The sequence below is a fragment of the Lactuca saligna genome, chromosome 5 (genome assembly GCF_052625555.1).
Source record: "Lactuca saligna cultivar CGN05327 chromosome 5, ASM5262555v1, whole genome shotgun sequence".
Taxonomy (NCBI): Eukaryota; Viridiplantae; Streptophyta; class Magnoliopsida; order Asterales; family Asteraceae; genus Lactuca; species Lactuca saligna.
In genome coordinates, this window is record NC_136421.1 from 177909801 (window position 1) to 177936567 (window position 26767).

Sequence of the window (26767 nt, forward strand, 5' to 3'; positions counted from 1 at the left end):
GCAAAAAAATATAAGCATACATTATGATTTTTTTTTTCATATTTATATAAAAAACTTCAACAACTATTATTATAATAATTCTTTATTTATAAATTATTCAAAAATATCATGTTGTATCATCGAACGTTTTTTTTTTTTTTTAAGTTTTGGTAAGTTTTTAGACTTGTTGCAACACCACAACTATTCTCAGGCACATGCTAGTCACTCCTCAGAAAATATCGTTGATCATGCTATATCCTCCCAGATTTGACTATATGTCTCTAATCCTAATTGTGTTGTTCAACAATCGTAATACTTTTGTTCTGTCCTAGTGACACTGATTTTAGTATGAATGCAATTATGTATACTTAGTTAAATATTTTACTATTTAAAAGTATATACTCTTGGTCAGAGTATTTTAATCGCATTGTGTTTATAGTTTGTATATCTTTTATGGGTTGATATACTCGATTCACTATAAACAAAGCTATGATACCAATCTGTCACACCCCGAAACTGGAACGCTGGAAAACGTTCGGGGGTTGAGGACGTCATGTAAAGTATCATAACAATGCAAAGTAGTAAACAAGCAATAATATCATCCATTGCATTAATAGTAAAGTTATAATACATGTGTGTTCTTTGTAATGTATTAGACACCAAAAATGAATGATCAAAATAAACGATGAGTCTTGACTGTACTTCGTCTTCTCAAAACCTGCCATCGGTACCTGTCTACCGATGACCTGAGAATACAAGTTATTTTGAAAGCGTAGATCAACATTTAAGCTGGTGAGTTCATAAGTATTTATGTTAAGAGAATGCTTCCTGTTTCTTTGAATAGATGAATGTATCCCAGAAAATCATATATTTTCTGTAGTACATGAAAAGTAGTTTCGTTTGTATAAACTCGTTATGTCTGTAATTCAATGTTCTGGAATTGTACCTATGCTTGCCTAATTTTACCCTAACGTATTGGTAATATCTTTTATATGAGTTATTATAACCATGCTGACTAGATGGCCTGACCCAATGCTATGAATGCATTGAAAACTGTTGATAACAATTATCACTCGTAGGCGTGTATGTCTGACTGTAGCTAGCAGCCTGAGTGTGGGATTGTCAATCCCAATATAGATCTACACACACATTGTTTCGATCCCCTGTTGGGGATTTTGGTTATAATATCAGGACTTAACTATATTGTTTAAAATGAAGTAAACAACCTGTATCAAACTTCTCATAAAAAGTATATAAATGTTACATGTATTTTAGTTATAAAAACCCAATCATTCTGAATTGAATAATTGATAGTATGTTCTTTACTAGTATTCTTAACTTTTTATTGAATAACTATGTACTTTAGTATACCTGAGTTGCATAAAAATGTTCTATGAATCCTAAATTATTCCTATAATAATTTATTTGTACGTCATGAATTGTTACTGAGTATGAATGTAAACCTATTGCTCAACTTGTACAAAGGGTTAAGTAAATGATGAAACTAAAAATTTTAAAAGATGTCTTGTAATACATTTTAAAGAGTTTAACAATAGTTACTAATGACTTGATGTCAGTTTTAAAGCATAAGAAATCATTTATTTGAAACACAGTTGAAGTGTATGAAATCCTTTGTTGGAAACATAGTTATAAATCACATGTGATTGATTATATAACTAACATGTTTTCTACTTGTATCCCCCCTCCCCCCATAAAAGCATTTAAAATCATTTAAAAGATAATTTAATGGGTATGAACTCACCTGAAGTGAGTGATGCGAGTGTAAGATCGGGATAGGATGCTAAGAGTCAAATGAAGACTTGAGCACACACGGATCCTATTTAGCATATACTGACACATATATGTATCTAATTAGTGATTATAACCACAATTAAGCAAGTATAAACACCCTAAAACGTGGAAAACACTTTGGTTTAAGTGTTAGAGGATTATAGGGTTGCATCAAAGGGGTGTAAGACATTGCTTTAGAGTTCAAGGCCCAAGGACCAACTCCCATGGAGTTTACGGCCTAGGGTTTACGGCCGTAAACACATGGTAACTCCTACCATTTTGAAGTTTAAGGTGTATAGCTCAAGTATGAAGGGTTCTAGTCCAATATCCAAGCCCTATGAAGCAATGGTGGCACATATGCAACACCTAATGGTGTTTACGGCCCAAGGAGATTGACTTGGTCGTAAACCCATGTGTTCTTAGGCATTCTTGGTGTTTTTCAATGGTTTAACAAGTAATCCAAGCATATAACTAGTTAAGAGGAGTGTACTTACTTATAGGAAGCTTGTAAGAGTGTTTAAGGTCCAAGAACACTAGTGTGTGTTCTTGGTGTTTTGAAGAACACTTGAATATCTAACTTGAATATCTAGAAAAAGATAAGATTTCATGGATGAAATCATGTATAACTACTAGATGAAGTGTTATAACAACAAATCAAGAGAAGAAACACTTACATTTTTGGAAGATTTGGATGAAGATATGATGATACTTGAGAGAGAATGTTGATGTTCTTGAACTTGGAAGTGAGAAATGAGGAAGGAAAGGAGTAAACTCATGCCTTAAGCATGAGTTCACGACCATAAGGGAGTTTACAACCCAAACTCCCCATAGCCGTAAACACCATGTTAAGGTGTTTAATGTTTGAATGTTACACCAAAAACTCTAGAAGGTACTTCCTCTCGTTCGTTCTTTTGAAGAATTAAGATAAATCACCCAAACGGACTCTAAACCGAGCTAAAACTTAGCAGAAATGAGTTTGATTTTTAATTGAAGTGCTTGACTGCAGGGTTTGTACAAATAGAAATTTCGGATTGTCACATAAACCCTATCCATTCCGTCTCACCCACTGATACATCGATGCGTACGTGACCATGTGGCAAGCCAACCATGATCCTGCACACCATCTCCGATGCCACGGTCGTGATCTCTCATGGTATCTACAACATGAAGCAATGAATTGGCCTATAAGCTTTTCGTATTCTTCTATCTTCGTCTTCTTCTTCTCTTCTTCTCTTTCCCTTTTTTTTTTCCTGTACACCTCATTTTCTTCTATCTCAGTCTCTCTATTTATCAATTTTTAATTCACCACGATGATAGCTCATGCTGCTAGTACACCAATAAAGAAACGGTGGTGAAGTCGGCGATGAAGTGGAGGGAGATAATATGGGAAGTATTACCTCCATGGCATTACACAAAGTAGTTGATTTCTGAAATAGGATACAAACCTAAAATTCTCTACAACTAAGCTTTACTTGTGAACAAAAAAAAGCCTAAGAATATAATATATAATAATAGTTGGACATTTTAACAAAATAATCAAAATTTATTGGATATAGTTTGGATTTATAAAATATAAAATAAAATAATAATATACAACAGTATGGTTTCGCCAAGATTTCAGCAGCACAGCTGTCAGTCTCAAGTGGGCCCCTACACGTGGGCAGGACAGACACATGACAACTTAGAAAAAATCTTATTTTATCTAATCATCAAATCTTTTTTATGGCTATTATCAATCCACGTGTCATCACTGTACTCGTCAACTACTTCATCTTCCCAACCTCGATCAGATATAGATAGACACACTCCGGCTTCCTGTTGATCAATGCAATAGAAGATTCCACAGAGAGCAAAACTGTTCAACACTTCAACTACCAAAATTCGAAGAACATATATATATCATGAGGATGCAGTTGGAAACCGGTGGTGGCCTCAAGTGTTTTCCGGCGGGGTGGAACGTGCCAGCGAAGCCGTGTGATTCGTGTAAGACCGCCGTGGCGTTGCTGTTCTGCCGTAAGGACACCGTGTTCTTGTGTCTTGCGTGTGATGTGAAGATGCATGGCCACGTAAGACACGAACGTGTGTGGATGTGTGAAGTGTGTGAACAGGCGCCGGCGAGTGTGACGTGTAAGGCGGACGCCGCCGCGTTATGTGTGACGTGCGACAGAGATATACATTCGGCGAATCCGCTTTCTCGCCGACATGACCGGATTCCGGTGGTTCCGTTTTATGATTGTGCTGATATCCTGATGAAGTCCTCCGCCTGTGACTTCCTCGAACTTAGCTCCGGGAACGGGAATGACGATATGAACAGTTCTGTAACAAACGACGACGATATTAATTGGGGAATTCCGGCGGATACAGTCAATATCGATGTTAAATTTCCTAGCGACGACAGTTCTCCGGTGGATATCAAATCAATCGAAATGTTATTTCCGGAATCCGATCACCTCCTTGATTTCGATTTCCCTGTTCCAACGGACACAAAATTCCACAGCCACTTCCATAATCACGATTCAGTAAACGACAGTGTAGTTCCGTTCCACGTGTCGCCGCCGGCAAAGCATTTTCCACCGCCACCGGAAACTCAAAATCGATACGAGATTGATTTCACCAGATCTAATATCAATTCCTTCAACAAAAACAGTTATCTCTCTCAATCGCTCAGCCATAGTGTAAACATCTAATCCTTGGAATACATCCAGCTTTAAGCTTTCTTCATTATATACTCTACTAGAATCTTTACATATCAAAATTTCAGGTATCTTCGTCTTCAATCGATGTGGGTATCGTCCCGGAAGGAAATTCAATGTCCGACGTATCTCATCCGTTCGTTCTACACGTGAGCGGCGGTGGCGAGTTGAACGGAGCCACCACCGGTTCTCAACAAGCTACACAATTGTCCGGGGTTGATAGGGAGGCTAGGGTTATGAGATACAGGGAGAAAAGGAAGAACAGAAAATTCGAGAAGACAATCCGATACGCATCACGGAAAGCATACGCCGAGACACGGCCGCGAATCAAAGGTCGATTCGCGAAGAGGACGGAATCCACAGATTCCGATGTGGATAGGTGGTTGTTCACGGCGTCGACGGGGGTTTCCGCGAAAAGTTGTTACGGTGGGGAGGTGGAGTACGGCGTCGTTCCGTCGTATTGCCGGGAGTTTTGATTTGATTCGATAGTATCTTGAATCTTGATGTTGTAATATGTGTATAATTTGGCGGAAAATCGGCTGAAATTAGTTTTGTTTTAATCTAATTTACTGAGATTCTGAATAATTAGGTGTGTGTTTACGTTGCTAATGATGGTGGTACGATAGGTATCAGATCTGACTATTGACCTCATCCAAGGGGCAACTGTTCAGTCGACAGGTCGCTCCAAATTTTCATAAGTCAAAGGTAGTAATGACTATTTGGGTCACCAAGATCACTACTATTCTTAACGTGGAATATTACAAAAGAGTAAATTACATAAATGGTCTATGTGGTTATATGGTTTTTTTTAATCTAAGGCTAGTTATTTAAATTGTTTACACTAACGATCCTTATGAGTTTTGTTTATTTCATGTTTGGTGTCTAATAGATATGAAATAATTAAATTTCTCTTATTAGATATATATATTTTTTAGCACTTTATTTAGTTTAGAGTAAATTACACGAATGGTTCCTATGGTTTGGGATAAGTTACATGTTTGGTCCCTAACTTATTTTTTAACTCGGAAGGTCCAAACAATTTGTTTTTGTTGCACGTTTGATCAATGTTTTATCTAAAGAGACTATTTTGTCTTGTTTTTAAATTTATTTAAATAAGGTACGGTGGGTAAGGTAAGCTAAGGTGAGGTGGAAGTGAGTTTGGGGGTATGTTTATTTAGAAATATTTAAAAAATCAATGGCAAAATAGTCTTTTTAGGTAAGGCAGAGGCCATACGCGCAACAAAAACAAACAATAGAGCCTTCCGAGTTAAAAAAAAAAATTAGGGACCAAAAGTTCATATTACCCCAAACCGGAACGTTTGTATAATTTACTATTTATTATATTTGCATTTTAAAGTTGAATAGACCACCACCTACTCAACCTCACCCATTCCTCTTTTTTTTTCACTGTTAATATACCAGCGCCGCCTTTAACGTTTTGTCTTTAATGACAATTGTCTTCTCCAGCAAACTCCCACCCATCCTTCATAATCATTCCTATCCCTCAACAACAATCACATAATCGCAAAAGTTGTTTGAAACGAGGTTCAACCTTGTATTCTCTTTTGGTAAAGAAGGGTTCTTCAGTATTATTTAAGAGAAACAAGAATAAATAAGAGTTTTAAATGGAATGTGTAAACAACCCTCATGATCTTTTTTTAATTATTATTATTATTATTATTGATTAAAGGAAAATGAGGTAGGGGGATCTAGATCCAACGGAAATCCAATTCTCTTTTATTAATTTTTCCGACAACCTCGTATGATAAGAAAATGTTGGGGGAGAAAGAAAAACGAATACATCCTTGTCAAGAACTGTTTCAGTTTCTCTGATAAGGTTTGGGGTTTTAAATTTTTAGAAGCTATATCAATGATAAAGTCTATATGTATGTGTGAGAGAGGGGGGATGTTTATTTTTTCTAAACAATCTTGCAGTGTTACATGTATATAGTAGGTGTCGTTGTGTGTGTGTGTGAGAGAGAGTGTGTGTGTGTGAACATGACAAGGAAATAGTTAAGGAGAGAAGCCTAACTAACATATAACAATGAGCCTTCCCTTCTACCATTCCCTAATGATTATATATCATAGAAAAAACGAGAGGAGGTTGTGTCTTTTTATGATAATGTTTTGAAAGAAAAAAGGAAATGAACAATAAGTGAAGTAATGAGGCTTGTCGACGATGAAGGTTGGGTAGAAGACTTATGGTTGTTATGTGTTCGATTGTGCTGCTCTATCTTCTAATATGTACTCTCGTTCTCTCCCCCACATACATACATATAAAGAAAGATCGTATGGGTGAGGAAATAGAAGGTGGAATCCGTTTTAATACAAAATATAAGTGTGTTATTCATAAAAGCCGATCAACGAAAGCGTTAAATAAAGCAAGTTTATTTTTGAGTTATAACAAAGTCAAAACATCTAAGATCCATTTATAGAGGTTATAATGGTATTAAAACAACCCCATAATGTTTTAGAATAACAACCTTTAGAGCCTTTGAACCAAATTAGTTTTGGGGTGTTGATGTAGATAGAAAAATCAAAGAGTATGATTTTCTCTACATGTATCCACCATCTGGATTAAGGCACTTGGAATGCTAGTTCTTTCTTCTATTCTTGAGTGTCTTAAGCGTTTAAGTACTTAACTCAAATAAACACTAACTGAGATAACTCAAGAGGGCTTCTAATCACCAAACCAACTTCAAGAGAGAGAGAGAGAGGGGGAGAGAGAGAGAGAGAGAGAGGTGGGGAGTGGAAGAAACGTTTGGCCACAAGAGAGAACTGTAGAAAAACTAGCCAAATAATGCAAGCACAAGCATATTTTTTATACTCACATGCAAGACATACATTTAGATTATAGTAACATAAAGTATTGGTAGCCTTTTAGAAGCATGGAGGACATCATCCAAGAAAAGATCTAGAAGCAACAAAGGAAAAATGACAGATTGATACCTTCAAACAGATGCTCACAACCCAAGAGTTGAATCCTCCAGCTCCTTAGTGGTCAAATCCTCCAATCTTCCTCTTGCAAAAGCCCCAAGCTCACTTTCCTCCTCCTCTTACTCAAGTTAGGGTTTGGAATTGCTCGAAGAAGCTTCTGGCCGATAAGAGGGGGGGGGGGGGATAAGGAGAGGACATAAGATCCTTTAAATAGGTTGCAAACCCTAAGATTAGGGCTTTTCTCATCCAGACCAGACTTGTCGAGTCCACTCGCCAAGTCGGTCACTTATTCTATAACCCGGATCCCGCTCCAACTCGTCGAGTTCTTCCCTGGACTCGATGAGTTGACTCCTTGACTTGGAGCTTTTCCTTTCTTTTCTTGGTCTTTCTGATTCTGGGTGTTACACCAACACTCAAATGGCTGGTCTAGAGTCCGCCCCTCCATAGCCTCCAAAATCCGTAGCTTGACCAAAACCCGAAAGTCAATGGCAGGCAACAGTCAAAGCCAACCTAACTCGTCGAGTGCAACTCATCTACTCGTCGAGTTCCTCAATACTCAATAAATCACGAAAGACCGAGTCAACTCGCAGAGTTTCTAGCCAACTCATCGAGTCCATGCAGAGTCCATAAGATCGGGGAAAACCCTAACCACTCATCGAGTTGTCCCACCAACTCGTCGAGTTCACTCTAGATCCAAAAACGGGAAAACCCGACTCGACTCATCAAGTTGGATGTCCAACTCGTCGAGTTCTTCAACCATTACACATTAAACTCATTGGAGTCGATTCCAATGCTCCAAAATCTAGATCCAACCTCCTAGGATGAAGTTACCACATAATGTTGCTAACTTTACGATCAAGCAAGTCCTCACAAGGCTAAAACACCTGATACTAAGCTCAAGAAGGGGTTTAGGACATGAAGACGGGTCAATGCTTCATAAAGATTGAGGCTTTAGACTTAAAGGGCCTAGTAGTGTCCAGATCTGAGATCTCACCTCCATAGCATGCTCACAACCATTAATGACTCAAGGAGAGGCTAGAAAGGGTCATAAACTCTCTAATGGAGAGATCTAGCAAACAAGTGATCAAGGTAATGACTCCTTGTTCCAAGCCTTCTACTCTTCAAGGAATGCACAAAAACACACCCACCATTAGCTCTAAACACTGTCAAATGGAAGGTACTCAATTAAGGTTTGTCTCAGGGTGGTAAAGTGATGAGGGACGCAGGGTAGAGGAGTTAAAGTCCTTTAAATAAGGTGCAAGCCCGAATAATTAGGGTTTCATCAAACGGACTCAACTCGATGAGTAGACTTCATATCCCACGCATCCTGATCAACTCCTATACGAAAAGTCAGGACCAACCAACTCATCAAGTAGGTCTTCTAGTATGAATAATATTCTCAATTTCCATATCCAGGAGATCAGGGTGTTACAGTTAAATCGATACTTGATTGAATTCTTGACTCTTCAGTTGGTATTAGAGCAGGAATCGTCAAAAAGTTTGAGGAATTTCTTTCTTGTTTTCATTTGTTGATTCATTCCTTTTGAATTCAACATTTTTCACATTTGAAAACTATTGTTCTTTAAATGATCTTTGTAACACCGTAAATTTCGAAACAAAATTTTCAATTTTCTTATAAAACATAATTCGATTAATATTCATCAAACAACCATATTAATTATCCAATATAGGTCAATACAAAATCCCAAGATCACAATGTAAAAACTCCGAGTGTGTGTGTAAGGATCAAGCCGGCGCCTTCCCGCAGTCATCACTAGTACCTGAAACAATAACATCAAACACTGTAAGCACAAAGCTTAGTGAGTTCCCCAAAATACCACGTTTAACACATAATAGCCACTCGAGGCTATAACTCTGTGGTTCCGTGCACCCAAACTCTGTGAACCCTCAGGTTCTAACTCTGATAAACATGCACCATATAAATCACATAGAAATAATGCAGTACAACACATAACATTCATAGCATACAAATACTCTATCACATAACTCTGGTTACCTACTCAAGGTAAAGTATAGTGAGAAGACTCACCTCGCGTATCTCGGTATCTCACGAATCCTGGCAATCCCTCGTGCTCGATCCTCCGAGCTCTAATCCTCCTATAACATCATATGTCCCTAATTAACACTTTATATCTCTAAGGCTGACTATCCCTAAGAAGTCAACACAGGTCAACTCTGGTCAACGGTCAACGGTTAACTTTGACCAGACTCGGCGAGTGCTACGGCGACTCGGCGAGTCTAGACGTTTTCACCAACACTCTGAAATTCCCTTCCTACACGTCGAGTATTCCCCCCTTACTCGACGAGTTTCACCTGGAAGAATCGCGGGGCCACCCCAACTCAACTCATCGAGTCTCAAGAACAACTCGGCGAGTCCCAGTTCGACTCAGTCCACTTGTCATCCCTCTCTAACTCACCCTGACTCGCTGAGTCTACCCATGACTCGATTGGACCACTCACAGAGCAATCCCAAGGCAATCTTCAAACTACTCACCGAGTCTGATGAACAGACTCGGCGAGTCCATGCCATGCAACCACTCCAACTTGCTTCTAAGGTCAGATCGGCTTCCACAATCTATAGATCTTGCCTCCCTAGTCTAATTCATCACGTAAAGCTTCTATCTTGGTGCCCAAAACACACCCCATGGCTCATAAATGGAGTTTTGACCTAAGGCATGAGGATTCCAATCCAAAGCCTCCATTGATTCCCAAAAAGCTTGGGTAAAGGGACACTATGGACCTCTAAGGGTCCAGATGTATGGTTCAAACCTCATAAGGGACCAAGAGGGCACTAGATCTTGCCACAAAAGGGTTCAACAAACCCTAAATCTAGATAAACATCAACAAGGAAGAAGATAACTCGAAATTATTACCACAATAGTGATGCTCTGGACTCCAAACCCTCATAAGTGGCTCCACTTGCTCTCCCTTGGCTAGTTCTTCTCCTTTCTTGCAACAATGACACCTCCAAGATCAATAATGGCCTCCTACTTTGCTCCAAATGCTCACACTCGATTAGGGTTTCACTCAAGGGACTGGTGAGCACAAATGACGGCCATTAGGCCCTTTAAATAGGTCTCAAACCCGAGAAATTAGGGTTTCATTACACAGCGCTGACTCGCCGAGTCCATATCCTGGACTCGCCGAGTCCAGGCGCGATCCCGCGACCAGATCTGCGTCCCTACTCGGCGAGTCTGAGCTCCAACTCGCCGAGTCCCCTCTCAAATCACCAAAAACACAAATATACAACATACCTGGAAAAATCCAGCTGTTACAACTCTCCCCCACTAGGACTAGACTTCGCCCTCGAAGTCTCGCTCTAAAAACAGCTCCGGATGCTGCTCCTGCATCATACGCTCTGGCTCCCAGCTCATCTCTAATCCCCTCTGGTGTTGCCACTGAACCAACACCAGAGGTACCTCCTTATTTCTCAGAACCTTGATCTTCCGATCTCTGATGGCCACTAGTCTCTCGGCATAATACAGGCTTGCATCCACCTGAATATCCTCTAACAGAACCACTGCCAATTCATCGGCTATACACTTCCTCAACTGCGACACATGAAAAGTGTCGTGAATCTGTCCCAACTCTGCTGGCAACTCCAAACGATAGGCTACCCGGCCTACCCTCGCAATCACACGAAATGGACCTATAAACTGGGGCCCCAACTTGCCCCTCTTCCTGAACCGAATCACTCCTTTCCAAGGAGAAACCTTCAGGAGAACGAAGTCGCCGACCTGAAATTCAAGCTCAGATCGGCGCCTGTCCGCATAACTCTTTTGTCGGCTCTGGGCGGTCAATAACCTCTGTCTGACCCGTTGTATCTGCTCTGTCTTCTGAATCACGATCTCTGTACTGCCCATCACTCTCTGCCCAACCTCACCCCAACAAATAGGAGTCCGGCACCTCCTACCATACAACAGCTCAAAGGGCGGCATACCGATGCTCGAATGATGGCTGTTATTGTAGGAAAACTCCGCCAAGGGTAAATACGTATCCCAGCTACCCCCAAAATCCAATACACATGCTCGAAGCATGTCTTCAAGCGTCTGAATCGTCCGCTCACTCTGGCCGTCTGTCTGGGAATGATATGCGGTACTAAAATGCAGTTTAGTACCCAACTCCTCATGAAATTTCTTCCAGAATCGGGAAGTGAAACGCACATCACGGTCCGAAACAATCGAGATCGGCATCCCATGCCGAGATACTACTTCTCTAACATAAACCTCCGCCAACATCTCCACCGAAGAACTCTCACTGATGGCAAGAAAGTGAGTGCTCTTCGTCAACCTATCCACAATCACCCAAATTGCATCAACTCCTCTGGCAGTCCTCGGTAATTTGGTGATGAAATCCATAGTGATCTGTTCCCACTTCCACTCGGGAACCTCCAATGGCTGTAACTTGCCATGCGATCTCTAGTGCTCGTCCTTAACCCTCCGACAGGTCAAACACCTCTCGACAAACCATGCGACGTCCCTCTTCATACAAGGCCACCAATACTCTTTCCTCAAATCCAAATACATTTTCGTAGCCCCGGGATGGATCGAAAATTTCGATCTATGAGCTTCCTCCATCAAAGTAGTACGTGTACCGCCCACAAACGGTACCCAAATCCGGCCCTGAAAAGTCATAAGCCCTCGACTATCCGAAACGAACTCTGAAACCAAACCAACGACCTGTTCTCTCTTCTGCATCTCCGGATGCACAGCCTCGTCCTGTGCCCCACGAATGGCGTCCAGAACTGGAGCTATCACGGTCAATCTCAAACATACATTTCACAGTGGAGTACACTCCGCCCTGCGGCTCAACGCGTCAGCTACCACATTAGCCTTGCCCGGGTGGTATAGGATCTCACAATCATAATCCTTGACCACATCTAACCACCTCCTCTGCCGCATATTTAGGTTAGGCTGATCCATCAAGTACTTCAAGCTCTTATGGTCCATGTATATCGTACAATGAACCCCATACAAGTAGTGACACCAAATCTTGAGGGCGAACACCACTGCCCCCAACTCCAGATCATGTGTGGGATATCTCGTCTCATGAGGCTTCAACTGCCTCGATGCATATGCTATCACATGCCCCTTATGCATCAGCACCGCTCCCAGCCTTAAAATCGATGCATCACAAAATACCACAAAATCTTCCATCCCTTCCAGAAGAACTAATACCGGAGCTTCGCACAACCTTTGGCGAAGCGTCTCAAAGGAGGTCTGCTGCTCGAGACCCCATAAAATGTAACACCCTTCCGGGTCAATCTGGTGAGTGGCACTGCGATCTTGGAGAAATCCTTGATAAACCTCCGATAGTACCCTGCCAACCCAAGGAAGCTCCTGATCTCAGAGGGTGACTTTGGCACCTCCCATCTCATCACCGCATCAACCTTGGCCGGATCGACCAATATCCCTTTCTGATTAACGAGGTGCCCCAGAAACTGGACCTCCCGCAACCAGAAATCGCACTTGGAAAACTTTGCATAAAGTTTCTCCGATCTCAAAACCCCAAGAACTTCCCTCAAATGCTCCTCATACTGCTCTCTAGATCTCGAATATACCAGAATATCATCGATGGATACAATCACCGACCGATCCAACATCGGCCTGCATACCCTGTTCATGAGATCCATGAACACAGCCGGGGCATTGGTGAGCCCAAAAGGCATCACCACAAACTCATAATGCCCATATCGCGTCCTGAATGCTGTCTTTTGGACGTCCTCGTCCCGCACTCTCACCTGGTGATAGCCCGACCTCAAATCGATCTTGGAGAACCAAGATGCTAGCTGTAACTGATTGAATAAATCGTCGATCCTCGGCAACGGGTAACGGTTCTTGACCGTCAGCTTATTCAATTCTCGGTAATCAATACACATTCGATGCGAGCCGTCCTTCTTCTTCACAAACATAATGGGTGCTCCCCACGACGAGCTACTCGGCCGAATATACCCCTTCCCCAGCAGCTCCTGAAGCTGCGAGGATAACTCTTGCATCTCCGGAGGTGCAAGACGATAAGGCACCTTAGCGATAGGCGCGGCTCTCGGAACCAAATCAATACTGAACTCCACTTGCCTCACGGGAGGCACACCACGTAATTCTTCGGGAAAAACATCTGGAAACTCACGCACCACCGGAACTTCATCCACTGAACTCGGTCTCTTGGAGATCACTCGCGTATCCATCACATACGCCACAAAACCCTTACAGCCCTGCTGTAAACACTGCCTTGCCCTAGCGGCCGAACAAAAGGCTGATCCAGAACGTGTACCCTCACCGTATACCGAAAGGACTCCTCCACTAGGATCTCGTATGGTCACCAGCTGACGCTCGCAGTCGATAACCACGCCGAATCGGCTCAACCAGTCCATGCCCATAATGACACAGACATCACCCATCGCAATAGGAACCAGATCAATCGGAAACTCAACCCCAAAAATCTCTAACACACATCCCCGGAGGACCTCCGTGGCACAAATCACTCTGTCGGCAGCTATGGAAACCCGCAGGGGCCGACTCAATGCCTCACGACTAACACTGATATGCTGACTAAAGGCCAAAGATACAAAAGACCGACTCGCACCCGAGTCAAATAACACTAAAGCAGGCACAGAGTTCACAAGGAAGGTACCTATGCATAACATAATATAAGCATAATATCTCAACACCAAAATAAATATATAGAAGGAAATGTACCAGCCACAACATCGGGTGCAACGCGAACCTCCTCCGCAGTCAGCTGAAAGGCTCTCCCTCGAGCTCTCGGTGCCTCGCCCTTCACGGGCCGACCCTCTGTAGCGCTGATGGCGGCAGGGGAAGATCCCTGAGATGCTCCGCGCAGCAGTGGACACTCCTCCTTCCGGTGTCCAGTCTGGTTGCAGTGAAAACACACTTCAAACCCCTTAGGGCAGTCCTTGGCCATATGCCCCTCCTTGCCACATTTGTAGCAAGATCCTGCTCGACAGACTCCATCATGACCCTTGCCGCACTTCCCGCAAGTGCGGCCCTTCTGGCTCCCGAGTTTGGGATCAGCGGGCTTGGCCCGCTTGGCTGCCAGCTGGGACTGTGTCGGCCGCCGATCCCTCCCCAGAGACTCCGCCTCCTCCCTGGCTTGTGTCTCAAGCTCAATCTCCCTCTTCCGGGCATTTACCTGAAGCTCAGCAAATGTCCGATACGAGGAGTTCGCGGCGAACTCCCGAATATCCCATCTCAAAATGCTTAGGTAGCGGCTCATACGTGCTTGCTCAGTGGACACGTGCTCAGGGCAGAACATCGCCCTCTCATGGAACATCCTCGTGATCGTTGTAACTGACTCAGTACCCTGCTTGAGGGTCAGAAACTCCTGTGCCAAACGCTCCCTCTCCACCTGGGAAACGTACTCATCCCAGAACATGGTAGTGAACCTCTCCCAGGTCACTGCCGAAAGCTCAGCAGGCGTAAAATGCGCCGTCACAAACTTCCACCAGTCCTTCGCTCCCAAGCGAAGCTGGTTCAGCGCGAACCGAACCTTCAGATGCTCAGGAGATGAGCAAGTGAAGAAGCACCCCTCCATATCAGATATCCACCTCATAGCTGCCACCGGATCATGTGTCCCATCAAACTCTGGTGGTTTGGTGTTGCTGAACTCCCGAAACAGTGACGCATCACCTCCCTGGGGTCTCGCTGCAGCGATCGTTGTGGTAGCCGCTGCAACAGCAGCCTCAGAAAGAGCGGCGTAACGCTTGTCAAATGTCTCAATCAGTGCGGTCTTAATAGACCTGAACATCTCTGGTATCTCATCCCTGATGACCACAGCCACCTCCTCATGAATGATCTGTCGAATCTCCTCATCACTAGCTCCAGCACCCTCCGGCATATGACGTGTCCTCACAATGATCAACCTCTGAAATACAACATGTGATAATTTAGAATTTACTCGAGCATTCACACACTCGACAATCCACCCCTCCCTGATTCTTGGTATCCCAAAGATTCTTATTTGGACTGTGCACCGCCCCGGTGCTTTCAGTAGTACGGGCCCAATACTACTGTCCACACCGTCTCAGTACACACCCCAAATCTTCCTCTTCGGATCCCAAATCCCAAGTACTCTATCATGCGTATACCACTCTCTAATAGATCTCTCATAAGCCCCTCGCTGCTACCTACTCACTCTCATGCATCTCATAGTAGCTCACCCCTCCCTAGGCTAATGCATCACAAATCAGGCCACTCTAGTCCTATTAGCAATACCTAGCCTACTCTAGCATGCAGATACATCATATCAATATCAATATTACTGTTGGGTTTTGAGCATTCTAACACTCCTAAGTGTACATGCAACCCTAAATACCTTGGATCTATGTTTTCTCTATTATACATGCAATAAGAATATCCAAGGTATTATCCTAATCTAGCATACAAAACAATGAGTGTAACAAGATAGAATACATACCTCTTTGATGTAGAAAGACTTCATGAAGCTTGAGTGCCTAGCCCCAATAGTGTGGAAGCCTCAAATGGAATCACAATCATTAAAACACTTAGAATAACTTGAGAGAGTTCTACACTTCATGAAATCGGCTAGCCCTCTCTAGAATAATACTAGTGGCCGATTTTTGTCAAGAATAAGATCTTTATATAGTGTTACAATTAGGGTAAATCCTTAATTGTCATGGCTTTCCATTTCCTTGGATCCATGGGTTCAAATACACCATGGAGCATCCATGGACCATCCTATGGGTTTTAGCCCAACTTGATTATCCATGGAGCATTAGCCCACTATATAAGTATGGATGATTTACACAATCAACCCATATATTTAATTAGTCTTCTTTTGATCACTTAATTAATCCTAGATTAATTCTTGATCAATACTAATTAAATAATCTTATTATTCTTATTATTAATATACTAGAACTTATAATATATTAATAACCATAAGTGTCTTATTTCTCTCATTATAGTCTATCCAAGTGCATGATGGTATGCAACCCAAATGGACCATGCCGGGTCGGGCAAGTCTTACCAATTATAGTTATGGACTTAGACATTAATCCAACAGTCTCCCACTTGGATAAGTCTAAAACTATTATTGCGCATGACTTCAAGAACCAACTGGCAATCGTAGCTCTCAAAAGCTTCTGTCGAACTCTGACCTTGTAGATGAACTCTGACCTTGTCAATGACTTGTCCATTAGATAAGGGATCACATAATCCTCTATTCTCATGATATTAGCCGGACAAATACATGGAACAACGTTGTACTTATTGTCCAGCAGTTTGTTTCCCGATTTTCGATTTGTTTGACAAAGAACTTAATCGAACACATCAATTCAGTTCTGACCGGCCGGTACATAGGTCACAACAAAATCATCGAGGGGCCCAGATATCGCTTCTATTTCTAGAAGGAACAGATAAACTTCGACTCATATGCTTGTTCTACTACTTGTTGAATTGTACACAAAGGCACATTTTATAACATCAAGTTACTGATGCGTTTACGTGCAATCAATGCACAACCAACTCATAGGTAACAACTCATATCTCTAGGTTTGAAGATTTATATGATATTACCGTCTCACGATCACTCGAGATAAATTCCATGAAGTGATACAAGTGAGCGTGGGTTTATTCCAATACTCATAACTTATGAGCACTCATGAATGTTGTAGCAACCATTGCCATGACTAAACCATTTAGCCATCTACAAACCCAATTCATGACAGTCTTGATTCATACCTACTTCCAACATATGAACGACTGTGGAGTGTTTAAATAACTTAGTCATTCGAAAAGAATAACCTAGCTATTTTGGAAGTCAAAACATGCAAAGTGAAACACAATAATAATCGAATCTAATATGGTCTCAGAACCCTTTTGAATATAAATAAAACCACTTTTTATTTATCACCATATTGATTGCACATTATTCAATGTTTCAAATAATCAACTTAAGACTTGAATAAAAACAACAGTCGTCCCATGCTCCTAGCATGTACACTTTGTTTTTCTAAACAATAGTTATGCCATACCCCAAGTATGCACACTATGTTTGTCTATGATCCTTACATTGTGATGTAGATCAATTGAACATGATTCCAATGATGCTCATTTCACAATCCCAAATCCTTATTGTAAATGCAAGAATTCCAAATTTATGTCATTTACTGAAATCTGTTAGATTCTAAACTTATATGCATTGATCCTCTTGTAATGATTATGCACGAAGTCAGAAAGACTTGACAACAACCATTACAGAGCATTCCAGAGGAGATCAGCTCCTTGGGAACATCCTTCTTGCATTAAGTTTCCTAATCTTACATAGATTGAATAATTTCTAACTTTGAAACATTTCCAGATCCCATTTTGACTATCACTTCTGAACAAGAGTTGCCTCCTTACATATTATGTCAATATGGTCCTTCTAGAATTATCACTATACTTCCAAATGTCCCTGCGCAACCAATCTTTGGCAAACCTCAGATTGTCCTCGACAATTGCTTAATCACTTTAGTCATATCCAGTTCTAGACTTTTCCCTTCTAAATGCCTTAAGCATTTGGAAAATTTAGAAAGGATGAATATTATAGCACGTGAAATCGATCCTATATCCGAAGCATATGGGACACGATTCATGATGTCTCACATAAAGACATGATACTAGACCAGTCTTTTGCTACAATATTTTTTATTTGCCATGTTTTCAAAATTTAACTATGAAGAGGGATGCCGTAATCATAATCGAATTTTGAAAACACAATATATATAGAATTTTCTTAAGTCGAACCATTCAGACATAAAATTCTTATATATATTCTTGACTAAAGATGATTAAAAACTCAATCTATGCTTTAGAATTGAAATGAAGTATAATTTCCTCTCCCTTAATTATAGCAAAACAACTTTTCAACCCCTGCAACTTCACGGATTGAAACTTTGTTTTCTATAATTAACATTGCTAGCTTGCAATACTAATCATAATAATCATGCTCCCACTAACATGATGATTATCAGCATAACACTTATGCTCCCACTAGCTCTGACATATTTCCAGAAATCTGCTGGACTTCTGAAATTTAGATTCATACACCCTTTCTTAGATAGCTCACATGTGTGTCTAAACAATTTTCAGAACTATGAAAAGGGATGCCGTAATCATAGTCTCAATTGCTTAGGCATTTGCCATTTCTCACAAGTCCATGTTAGCGTGCCGGTTAACCACACGCGCTCCACTAACGACTTTTGAAAATGCAAATAACACAATTGTTATCTACGTAAAATCTACTTAGTGAAAGCGTTTCCTCACCATCATTTTCATGAATCGGAGAGAAACATTATGACACTTAGATTTTATAGTGCATGAGTTCCTATCCATGCGAATTTTTCAAAACCATAATTACAAGATAAGGTTAGTGACAAATTCAGCCTTACATGGATTAAACTTATTCAATCTTACTTTCTTGTCACCTTGGTAGCACAAGGCCCACCAATGCTTCCAAGTTGAACTCTGATAACTCACATGCAAATCCAACTTATTTGAAGTAGGTACATAAATAAGAATTATGTCAACACGATAGGTTGCAAACCTTAAGTTGTGTGCTAGTGATAAATTACAGGTTTCACTCTTGATTAAATCTTGAAACTCTTTCAGGATCTTTAAGGCTCCCACTGTCCTCTTGACATATAAGTTTTCCTAGTCAAGAACCACTCCTTGACAAAACAAATATTCAAGGGATAGTGCGGATTCTTATCAAGACTAACACTTCACACAATTGGTCTTAGTTGGTCTTTGTCTCATCCAAGACATCACATCTTACCAATCTCAAATGTACAAGAGTAGAAAACATTTTACTCTTAGATTTGATAAGTGTTTTATACCTTACTTTATGTCACTCAATGTTACAATCTTGGAGTGTGACTCTAAGAGTTGTTTTGGAACGAAGTATGACTCATCTCCTTGATCTTAACCAATCCAACAATTCATGACCTCTCTTCTTAGCCATAACAATGCACTAAGACGTCCTTAGAGTATGAATTTGTAATATGGTTTCTAAATCATTAAGATGATCATAAACTGATACTAAAGTACTCTCCCATCTTTTCAGATTTGAGAAACTTTTATCCTTCTGCCTAATTTGATTCTTCTTATTCGTTTTGTCATACATTGTATCCTTTCCAATGTTACAGAATTATACTTAACCTTATAAGTATAATCATATTTACTAATCTTTAGTAAATCATGACAAATCAATCTTTGTGGTGGACCTTGACCAGCGCACACCCAGTGTACCTAATTCCTTAGTCCTTCAATTGACTCACATATACATGTGATCAAAGAATTAGTCTTAATTTTTCAAAGATGAAAATTCTCATTCATCATACAATACAACTTGTATGATTCCAAGTTTCTGTCCAATTGAAACTTGGGTGATGAAAAACTTTCTTCATTTGGTAAATTCAGACACTACCACAAATGAAAGAATCAAATCCACTTTCCAATAATGCTATTACTGGAAACATATAAGCAACAATTTTCCACCGATGCCATTGTAAGGATATTTTTTTAAAATAAATAAAATTAAAACCCCTTTTTTTCTTTTATTTTAAAACTTTGCGGAAAAACTTATCCTTACAATCCACATGAAAACCTTGTTGTTATCTATTCATAAGCAATATATTATAACTCTTAAGCAACAGCTCAAAATTCTGATTACCGAACCATGCGATCGAAACCCATCTTCGCAATCAAAATCAGCATATACTTCTTTAAGCTTCCTATCTTTTCTTTGATTCTTAAAAGACATCAGCATGTGACCCATTCACATTATGTAATAAGAATCTCCAAATAGAAACTTAGCAGAGTTAGATAGTCGACTTTACCTGAAGTAGAGTCAAACTTATCGACTTTAACATCCTTAGGTAAATTATGGCAGCTTTGCAACCAATGCCCCTTTCTTTGGCAATATAAACATATGGACCCTTTGATAATGGTACACGGGACTATCACAGACTTAGTTTTTCTCTTTACCATTTGGTCAACCGAGTTGACTATGGCCGATCCCTTTCCATTGGGAAGAGAATGCTTTTCTGGATTTCCTGTGTCACTATTGTCAATGTCCATCAAGTTTTGAGGAAGTTGATCTTAACAAATAGATAAAATCATTAAGGGTCTTGTCATAGTCTTTTTCATAGGTGTTCCAAAAGAACTCACTATGTGACTTAGAAAGTGATTGAACCACCAACTTTCTCAAGACTTTGACACCCAACTCTCCCGGCTTGTCAATATGTAACTACATCTCCAAGATGTGACCACACCAAGACCTTTACTTTCCAATAGGGCTCGAGTGACCTTAAACTTTTTCAAGAACTTGTGGGGTAGGGAGAATAATTGGAGGAGATAGAGGAAGTGAAGCATGATGTTGAGGAACATCATCTTCAAGAGATTTGGGAAGATCATAAATGTCTAAACCAGACATGTTTTGGGAGATATTCAAGATAGTTGATTTAAAGTCCTTAATATGACACCCAATATGAAATATTAAGGCTAGGACCCAACACAATATTTTATAATTTGGAAGAGGGATGCCGTAATCCAAGCTATAAAATATTTGAAGGTAGGCGAATGACGATTCACCAATTTCCACCATGAAAAACGAAATAATTTATTAGGTTTTAATTGGATTTGAAATTCCTAGATCTTTTGAGATTCATTGAACTTTTCAATGGCATGTTTCAATCTCGAGTGTGCCCTCTCAAATTTTGTGACTGGGATGCCGAGGATCACAAAACAAGGTGTGAATAACCATACCAATTCACTTGGTACCCTTAATATTATCACCTAATCAATGTGCCGGTTAACCACACACGCTTCATTGATCTATGACAAACATTAAGTCACCCTTCGTGGTCCTTACTAGTCCAAGTTAGTGTGCCGGTTAACCACACACGCTCCACCAACGACTTGGTAAGGTACAAAGTGTGAATTCCATGGGCTAGCACCAAATTCACATTTTTCCTAAAGTAACTAAGATTGGGAATTATTAAGATTTTAGTTACTTAGTATTTATCATTAATACTTTTAATGAAGGGAGAATTTAAAGTCATTGTCCTACCCGTTCGGCTAACGACCCTCCACCAGTCAAGCAAGCGGTGGGTGAGAGTAGACACCCATTAAGTCGCCATTTTATAGGCAACAACCTTATACCCACCTTATAGACCGGCTTCGTGAATGAGGCCTACTAACGGTAAAACGACTTGTTCTTATACATATATATATATATATAATAATTAACCATTAATGTTATAAATAGTATAAGTGTTGAATTTTAACTCTTTTAAAATTCTAAGGGCTAACATGGAATTAAAGTATTCATAAGTGAAAACTTTTCAAATTCCAAAACTTGAGGGCAAGTTTTGAAACTATTCAAAACTAATTAATTCCATAACTTATGTGTTTAAAGTAGCTTTAATCCAAAAAACTCTTCAAATTCCATAACTTATGGAAGACTTTAAACTAATAAGATAATTAACTTTTCTTTATTTTTATAACTTATGGAATTAATTAAGGTTACACTTTATTTATTTATTTATTTATTAATGTAGTGACTCTTGAATTTCCATAACTTGAGGACAAGTTATGGAGTCATAAAAAAAAATTCAATGACACAAGACTCTTCATTTTGTAACCATTACCAACTTTTATGAGTTTTATGAGTCTTTAATGTGACTCTTCATGTAACTTGAGGACAAGTTACACAAACACATTTTATACTCAACTCTTAGATTAAAATGGATTGAAAACAACTATTTCAATTAACTTTTCTATTAATATAATCAACTCATAAGAACAAGATAATTCAAATCAAACTTTCTCATGTAATTAGTCTAAACCTTAAACTAATACAAAACATGAATCTATTGACAATTATCTTTGAAAATGGATTAGCATGAACATTACCACATTAAAAAACAAGTTTATAAGTTCAAAAACAACTTAGGGTAATGTTCCTAGTCCATTTCTAGCCAAAAACCTCGAAAATATGTTGTCTGGGGTCCAACTCGTCGAGTGCATGAACAAAACTCGGCGAGTTGGATGCATTTTGCCTTGGACTCGTCGAGTCCCTTCATGGACTCGGCGAGTCTGCTGGGCTGACAGCATCAAAACTCGATTTTTCAGCTCCATTTGCAAGTATAACAAGAAAACAAGCCTAGGCTCTGATACCACTGTTGGGTTTTGAGAATTCTAACACTCCTAAGTGTACATGCAACCCTAAATACCTTGGATCTATGTTTTCTCTATTATACATGCAATAAGAATATCCAAGGTATTATCCTAATCTAGCATACAAAACAATGAGTGTAACAAGATAGAATACATACCTCTTTGATGTAGAAAGTCTTCATGAAGCTTGAGTGCCTAGCCCCAATAGTGTGGAAGCCTCAAATGGAATCACAATCATCAAAACACTTAGAATAACTTGAGAGAGTTCTACACTTCATGAAATCGGCTAGCCCTCTCTAGAATAATACTAGTGGCCGATTTTTGTCAAGAATAAGATCTTTATATAGTGTTCCAATTAGGGTAAATCCTTAATTGTCATGGCTTTCCATTTCCTTGGATCCATGGGTTCAAATACACCATGGAGCATCCATGGACCATCCTATGGGTTTTAGCCCAACTTGATTATCCATGGAGCATTAGCCCACTATATAAGTATGGATGATTTACACAATCAACCCATATATTTAATTAGTCTTCTTTTGATCACTTAATTAATCCTAGATTAATTCTTGATCAATACTAATTAAATAATCTTATTATTCTTATTATTAATATACTAGAACTTATAATATATTAATAACCATAAGTGTCTTATTTCTCTCATTATAGTCTATCCAAGTGCATGAGGTATGCAACCCAAATGGACCATGCCGGGTCGGGTCAAGTCTTACCAATTATAGTTATGGACTTAGACATTAATCCAACAATTACATGATATAAAGGTATTTTGGGAATTCACCGTTCGGGCGCTGACTGATTGTACACACGTTTCTTCCTGGAATTTGTTTCTTTTTCAAGAAAATCTTTTACTCTTAGAAAAGTTAGGTTTTCTTTTGAAAATGTCTTTCCAATTCCTCAGTTTGAGTTCAAATACTCCCGAAGGTGTACCCGAATCCCTCAAACCAAGGCTCTGATACCAAATTGTAACACCGTAAATTTCGAAACAAAATTTTCAATTTTCTTATAAAACATAATTCGATTAATATTCATCAAACAACCATATTAATTATCCAATATAGGTCAATACAAAATCCCAAGATCACAATGTAAAAACTTCGAGTGTGTGTGTACGGATCAAGTCGGCGCCTTCCCGCGGTCGTCACTAGTACCTGAAACAATAACATCAAACACTGTAAGCACAAAGCTTAGTGAGTTCCCCAAAATACCACGTTTAATACATAATAGCCACTCGAGGCTATAACTCTGTGGGTCCGTGCACCCAAACTCTGTGAACCCTCAGGTTCTAACTCTGATAAACATGCACCACATAAATCACATAGAAATAATGCAGTACAACACATAACATACATAGCATACAAATACTCTATCACATAACTCTGGTTACCTACTCAAGGTAAAGTATAGTGAGAAGACTCACCTCGCGTATCTCGGTATCTCACGAATCCTGGAAATCCCTCGTGCTCGATCCTCCGAGCTCTAATCCTCCTATAACATCATATGTCCCTAATTAACACTTTATATCTCTAAGGCTGACTATCCCTAAGAAGTCAACACAGGTCAACTCTGGTCAACGGTCAACGGTCAACGGTTAACTTTGACCGGACTCGGCGAGTGCTACGGTGACTTGGCGAGTCTAGACGTTTTCACCAACACTCTGAAATTCCCTTCCTACACGTCGAGTATTCCCCCCCTTACTCGACGAGTTTCACCTGGAAGAATCACGGGGCCATCCCGACTCAACTCGCCGAGTCTCAAGAACAACTCGGCGAGTCCCAGTTCGACTCAGTCCACTTGTCATCCCTCTCTAACTCACCCTGACTCGCTGAGTCTACCCATGACTCGATTGGACCACTCACAGAGCAATCCCAAGGCAATCTTCAAACTACTCGCCGAGTCTGATGAACAGACTCGGCGAGTCCATGCCATGCAACCACTCCAACTTGCTTCTAAGGTCAGATCTGCTTCCACAATCTATAGATCTTGCCTCCCTAGTCTAATTCATCACGTAAAGCTTCTATCTTGGTGCCCAAAACACACCCCATGGCTCATAAATGGAGTTTTGACCTAAGGCATGAGGATTCCAATCCAAAGCCTCCATTGATTCCCAAAAAGCTTGGGTAAAGGGACACTCTGGACCTCTAAGGGTCCAGATCTATGGTTCAAACCTCATAAGGGACCAAGAGGGCACTAGATCTTGCCACAAAAGGGTTCAACAAACCCTAAATCTAGATAAACATCAACAAGGAAGAAGATAACTCGAAATTATTACCACAATAGTGATGCTCTGGACTCCAAACCCTCAGAAGTGGCTCCACTTGCTCTCCCTTGGCTAGTTCTTCTCCTTTCTTGCAACAATGACACCTCCAAGATCAATAATGGCCTCCTACTTTGCTCCAAATGCTCACACTCGATTAGGGTTTCACTCAAGGGACTGGTGAGCACAAATGACGGCCATTAGGCCCTTTAAATAGGTCTCAAACCCGAGAAATTAGGGTTTCATTACACATCGCTGACTCGCCGAGTCCATATCCTGGACTCGCCGAGTCCAGGCGCGATCCCGCGACCAGATCCGCGTCCCTACTCGGCGAGTCTGAGCTCCAACTTGCCGAGTCCCCTCTCAAATCACCAAAAACACAAATATACAAGATACCTGGAAAAATCCTGCTGTTACAATCTTTGATATTTATCGATTCTACAATTGAGAATCAATCAACTGAATTTGATTTCACTTATATTTTCTGATCAAATTCATGGCAAACATGAACGACAATACAACGATGAATTACACAAATATTCTCAGTTGTTTAACAAAAACTCCAATGTTGCTTCCGGAGTATTATAATCAATGGGCGGATCAAATGAAACATTACCTTAATGGAATAGATGAAGATCCATGACATCAAATCTTAACGGAACCTCTCTCTCTCTCTCTCTCTCTCTATATATATATATATATATATATATATATATATATATATATATATATATATATATATATATATAGTATCTTATAAAGCAAATCTTACTATTTCTAAAAATAGATTTAATATAATAATATTATTCTTAAGACGACTAAACAATTAAATTAACAGTACAAGTAACTATTAATAAACTAATATTAAATTTTAACTACGTTTGAGTGCTTATATTTCTCATCAAATCTTATCTCATTCCCTTAGTTCCGAATTCATTCAAAATTTGAACCTTTTAATTCAAAATTTCAACCACCATCATAGAAAACCAACACCACCATCGGTGCTCTTTTTCTCTAAAACATAGACACGGTATCCGTTCTTCTCTCTCACACACAAATGATTTTTGTGGTGGTTTTCTAGAGCCATCCCCTTGTTTTTAATTCAATTAAAGGTATAATTTTAAACATTTTGCTCATCGTAGATTCTGATTTCACAGGTTCAGTTGTGTTGTTTTATGATTTCACAGGTTCTGCAAAATTTGATTGTCAGTGAGTGTAGAAGCAGCTATAATGACTTTTGAACTCATTATCATTATAGGTATGCATTGGATATGAATGTTGAGAGCGCATAAGATATCTTTTAGCAAGATTACTATTTCATCTCAATATCTCATAAATTTTTTATTTACACATGCTCAGTTTTAGCAAGGTAGGGGTAAGGGCAGAGGTTGTGTGTCATGTAAAAGTTGATCGATTTTTGGCTTTAAGCCTTTGTGATGTCATTTTTATACTTTTATTGCTAATTGTAGACGAAAGCTTTTATCATTGAGTCTCTGTTAATCTTAGTTCTTGCTTGGTTTCTCAGAGTTTAATCTGTTAGTGCATTTGAGCAATTTTGAGTTTATTTGTATTTTCATGACTATAAAGATGTATAGAATGATAAGAAAGTGATGTATAAATATTTCTTTTGTACTTTAATCTGTTTTATTTTTTTTCCTTGTCCAAGTAAGAACATTACATATGATTTGGTTAAAAGCTTGAATCTTGATTCATTATATCTTATGTTTTGATCTTTTTTTTGGCTTATGATGTGAATACTCTGTTATGACCATAACACAAAAGCGTAGAACTGGATTCGAAGGAAACACTGGCCATTTTAATCATTTTTTTTTTTAATCTGAAAAATTACTTAAGAGCCCCTGTTTTTTCAT

General features: G+C 39.7%; 1 protein-coding gene across 1 annotated transcript; it reads left to right on the top strand.

Moving 5' to 3' along the window:
- The first annotated feature begins 3567 nt into the window (after positions 1–3567).
- On the top strand, positions 3568–5048 carry LOC144997601 (zinc finger protein CONSTANS-LIKE 5-like). The gene is made up of 2 exons (XM_078957495.1): positions 3568–4445; positions 4532–5048. The coding sequence occupies exons 1-2, from the start codon at positions 3672–3674 to the stop codon at positions 4937–4939; spliced, it is 1182 nt and encodes a 393-aa protein (XP_078813621.1). The 5' UTR covers positions 3568–3671; the 3' UTR covers positions 4940–5048.
- Positions 5049–26767: the final 21719 nt, after the last annotated feature.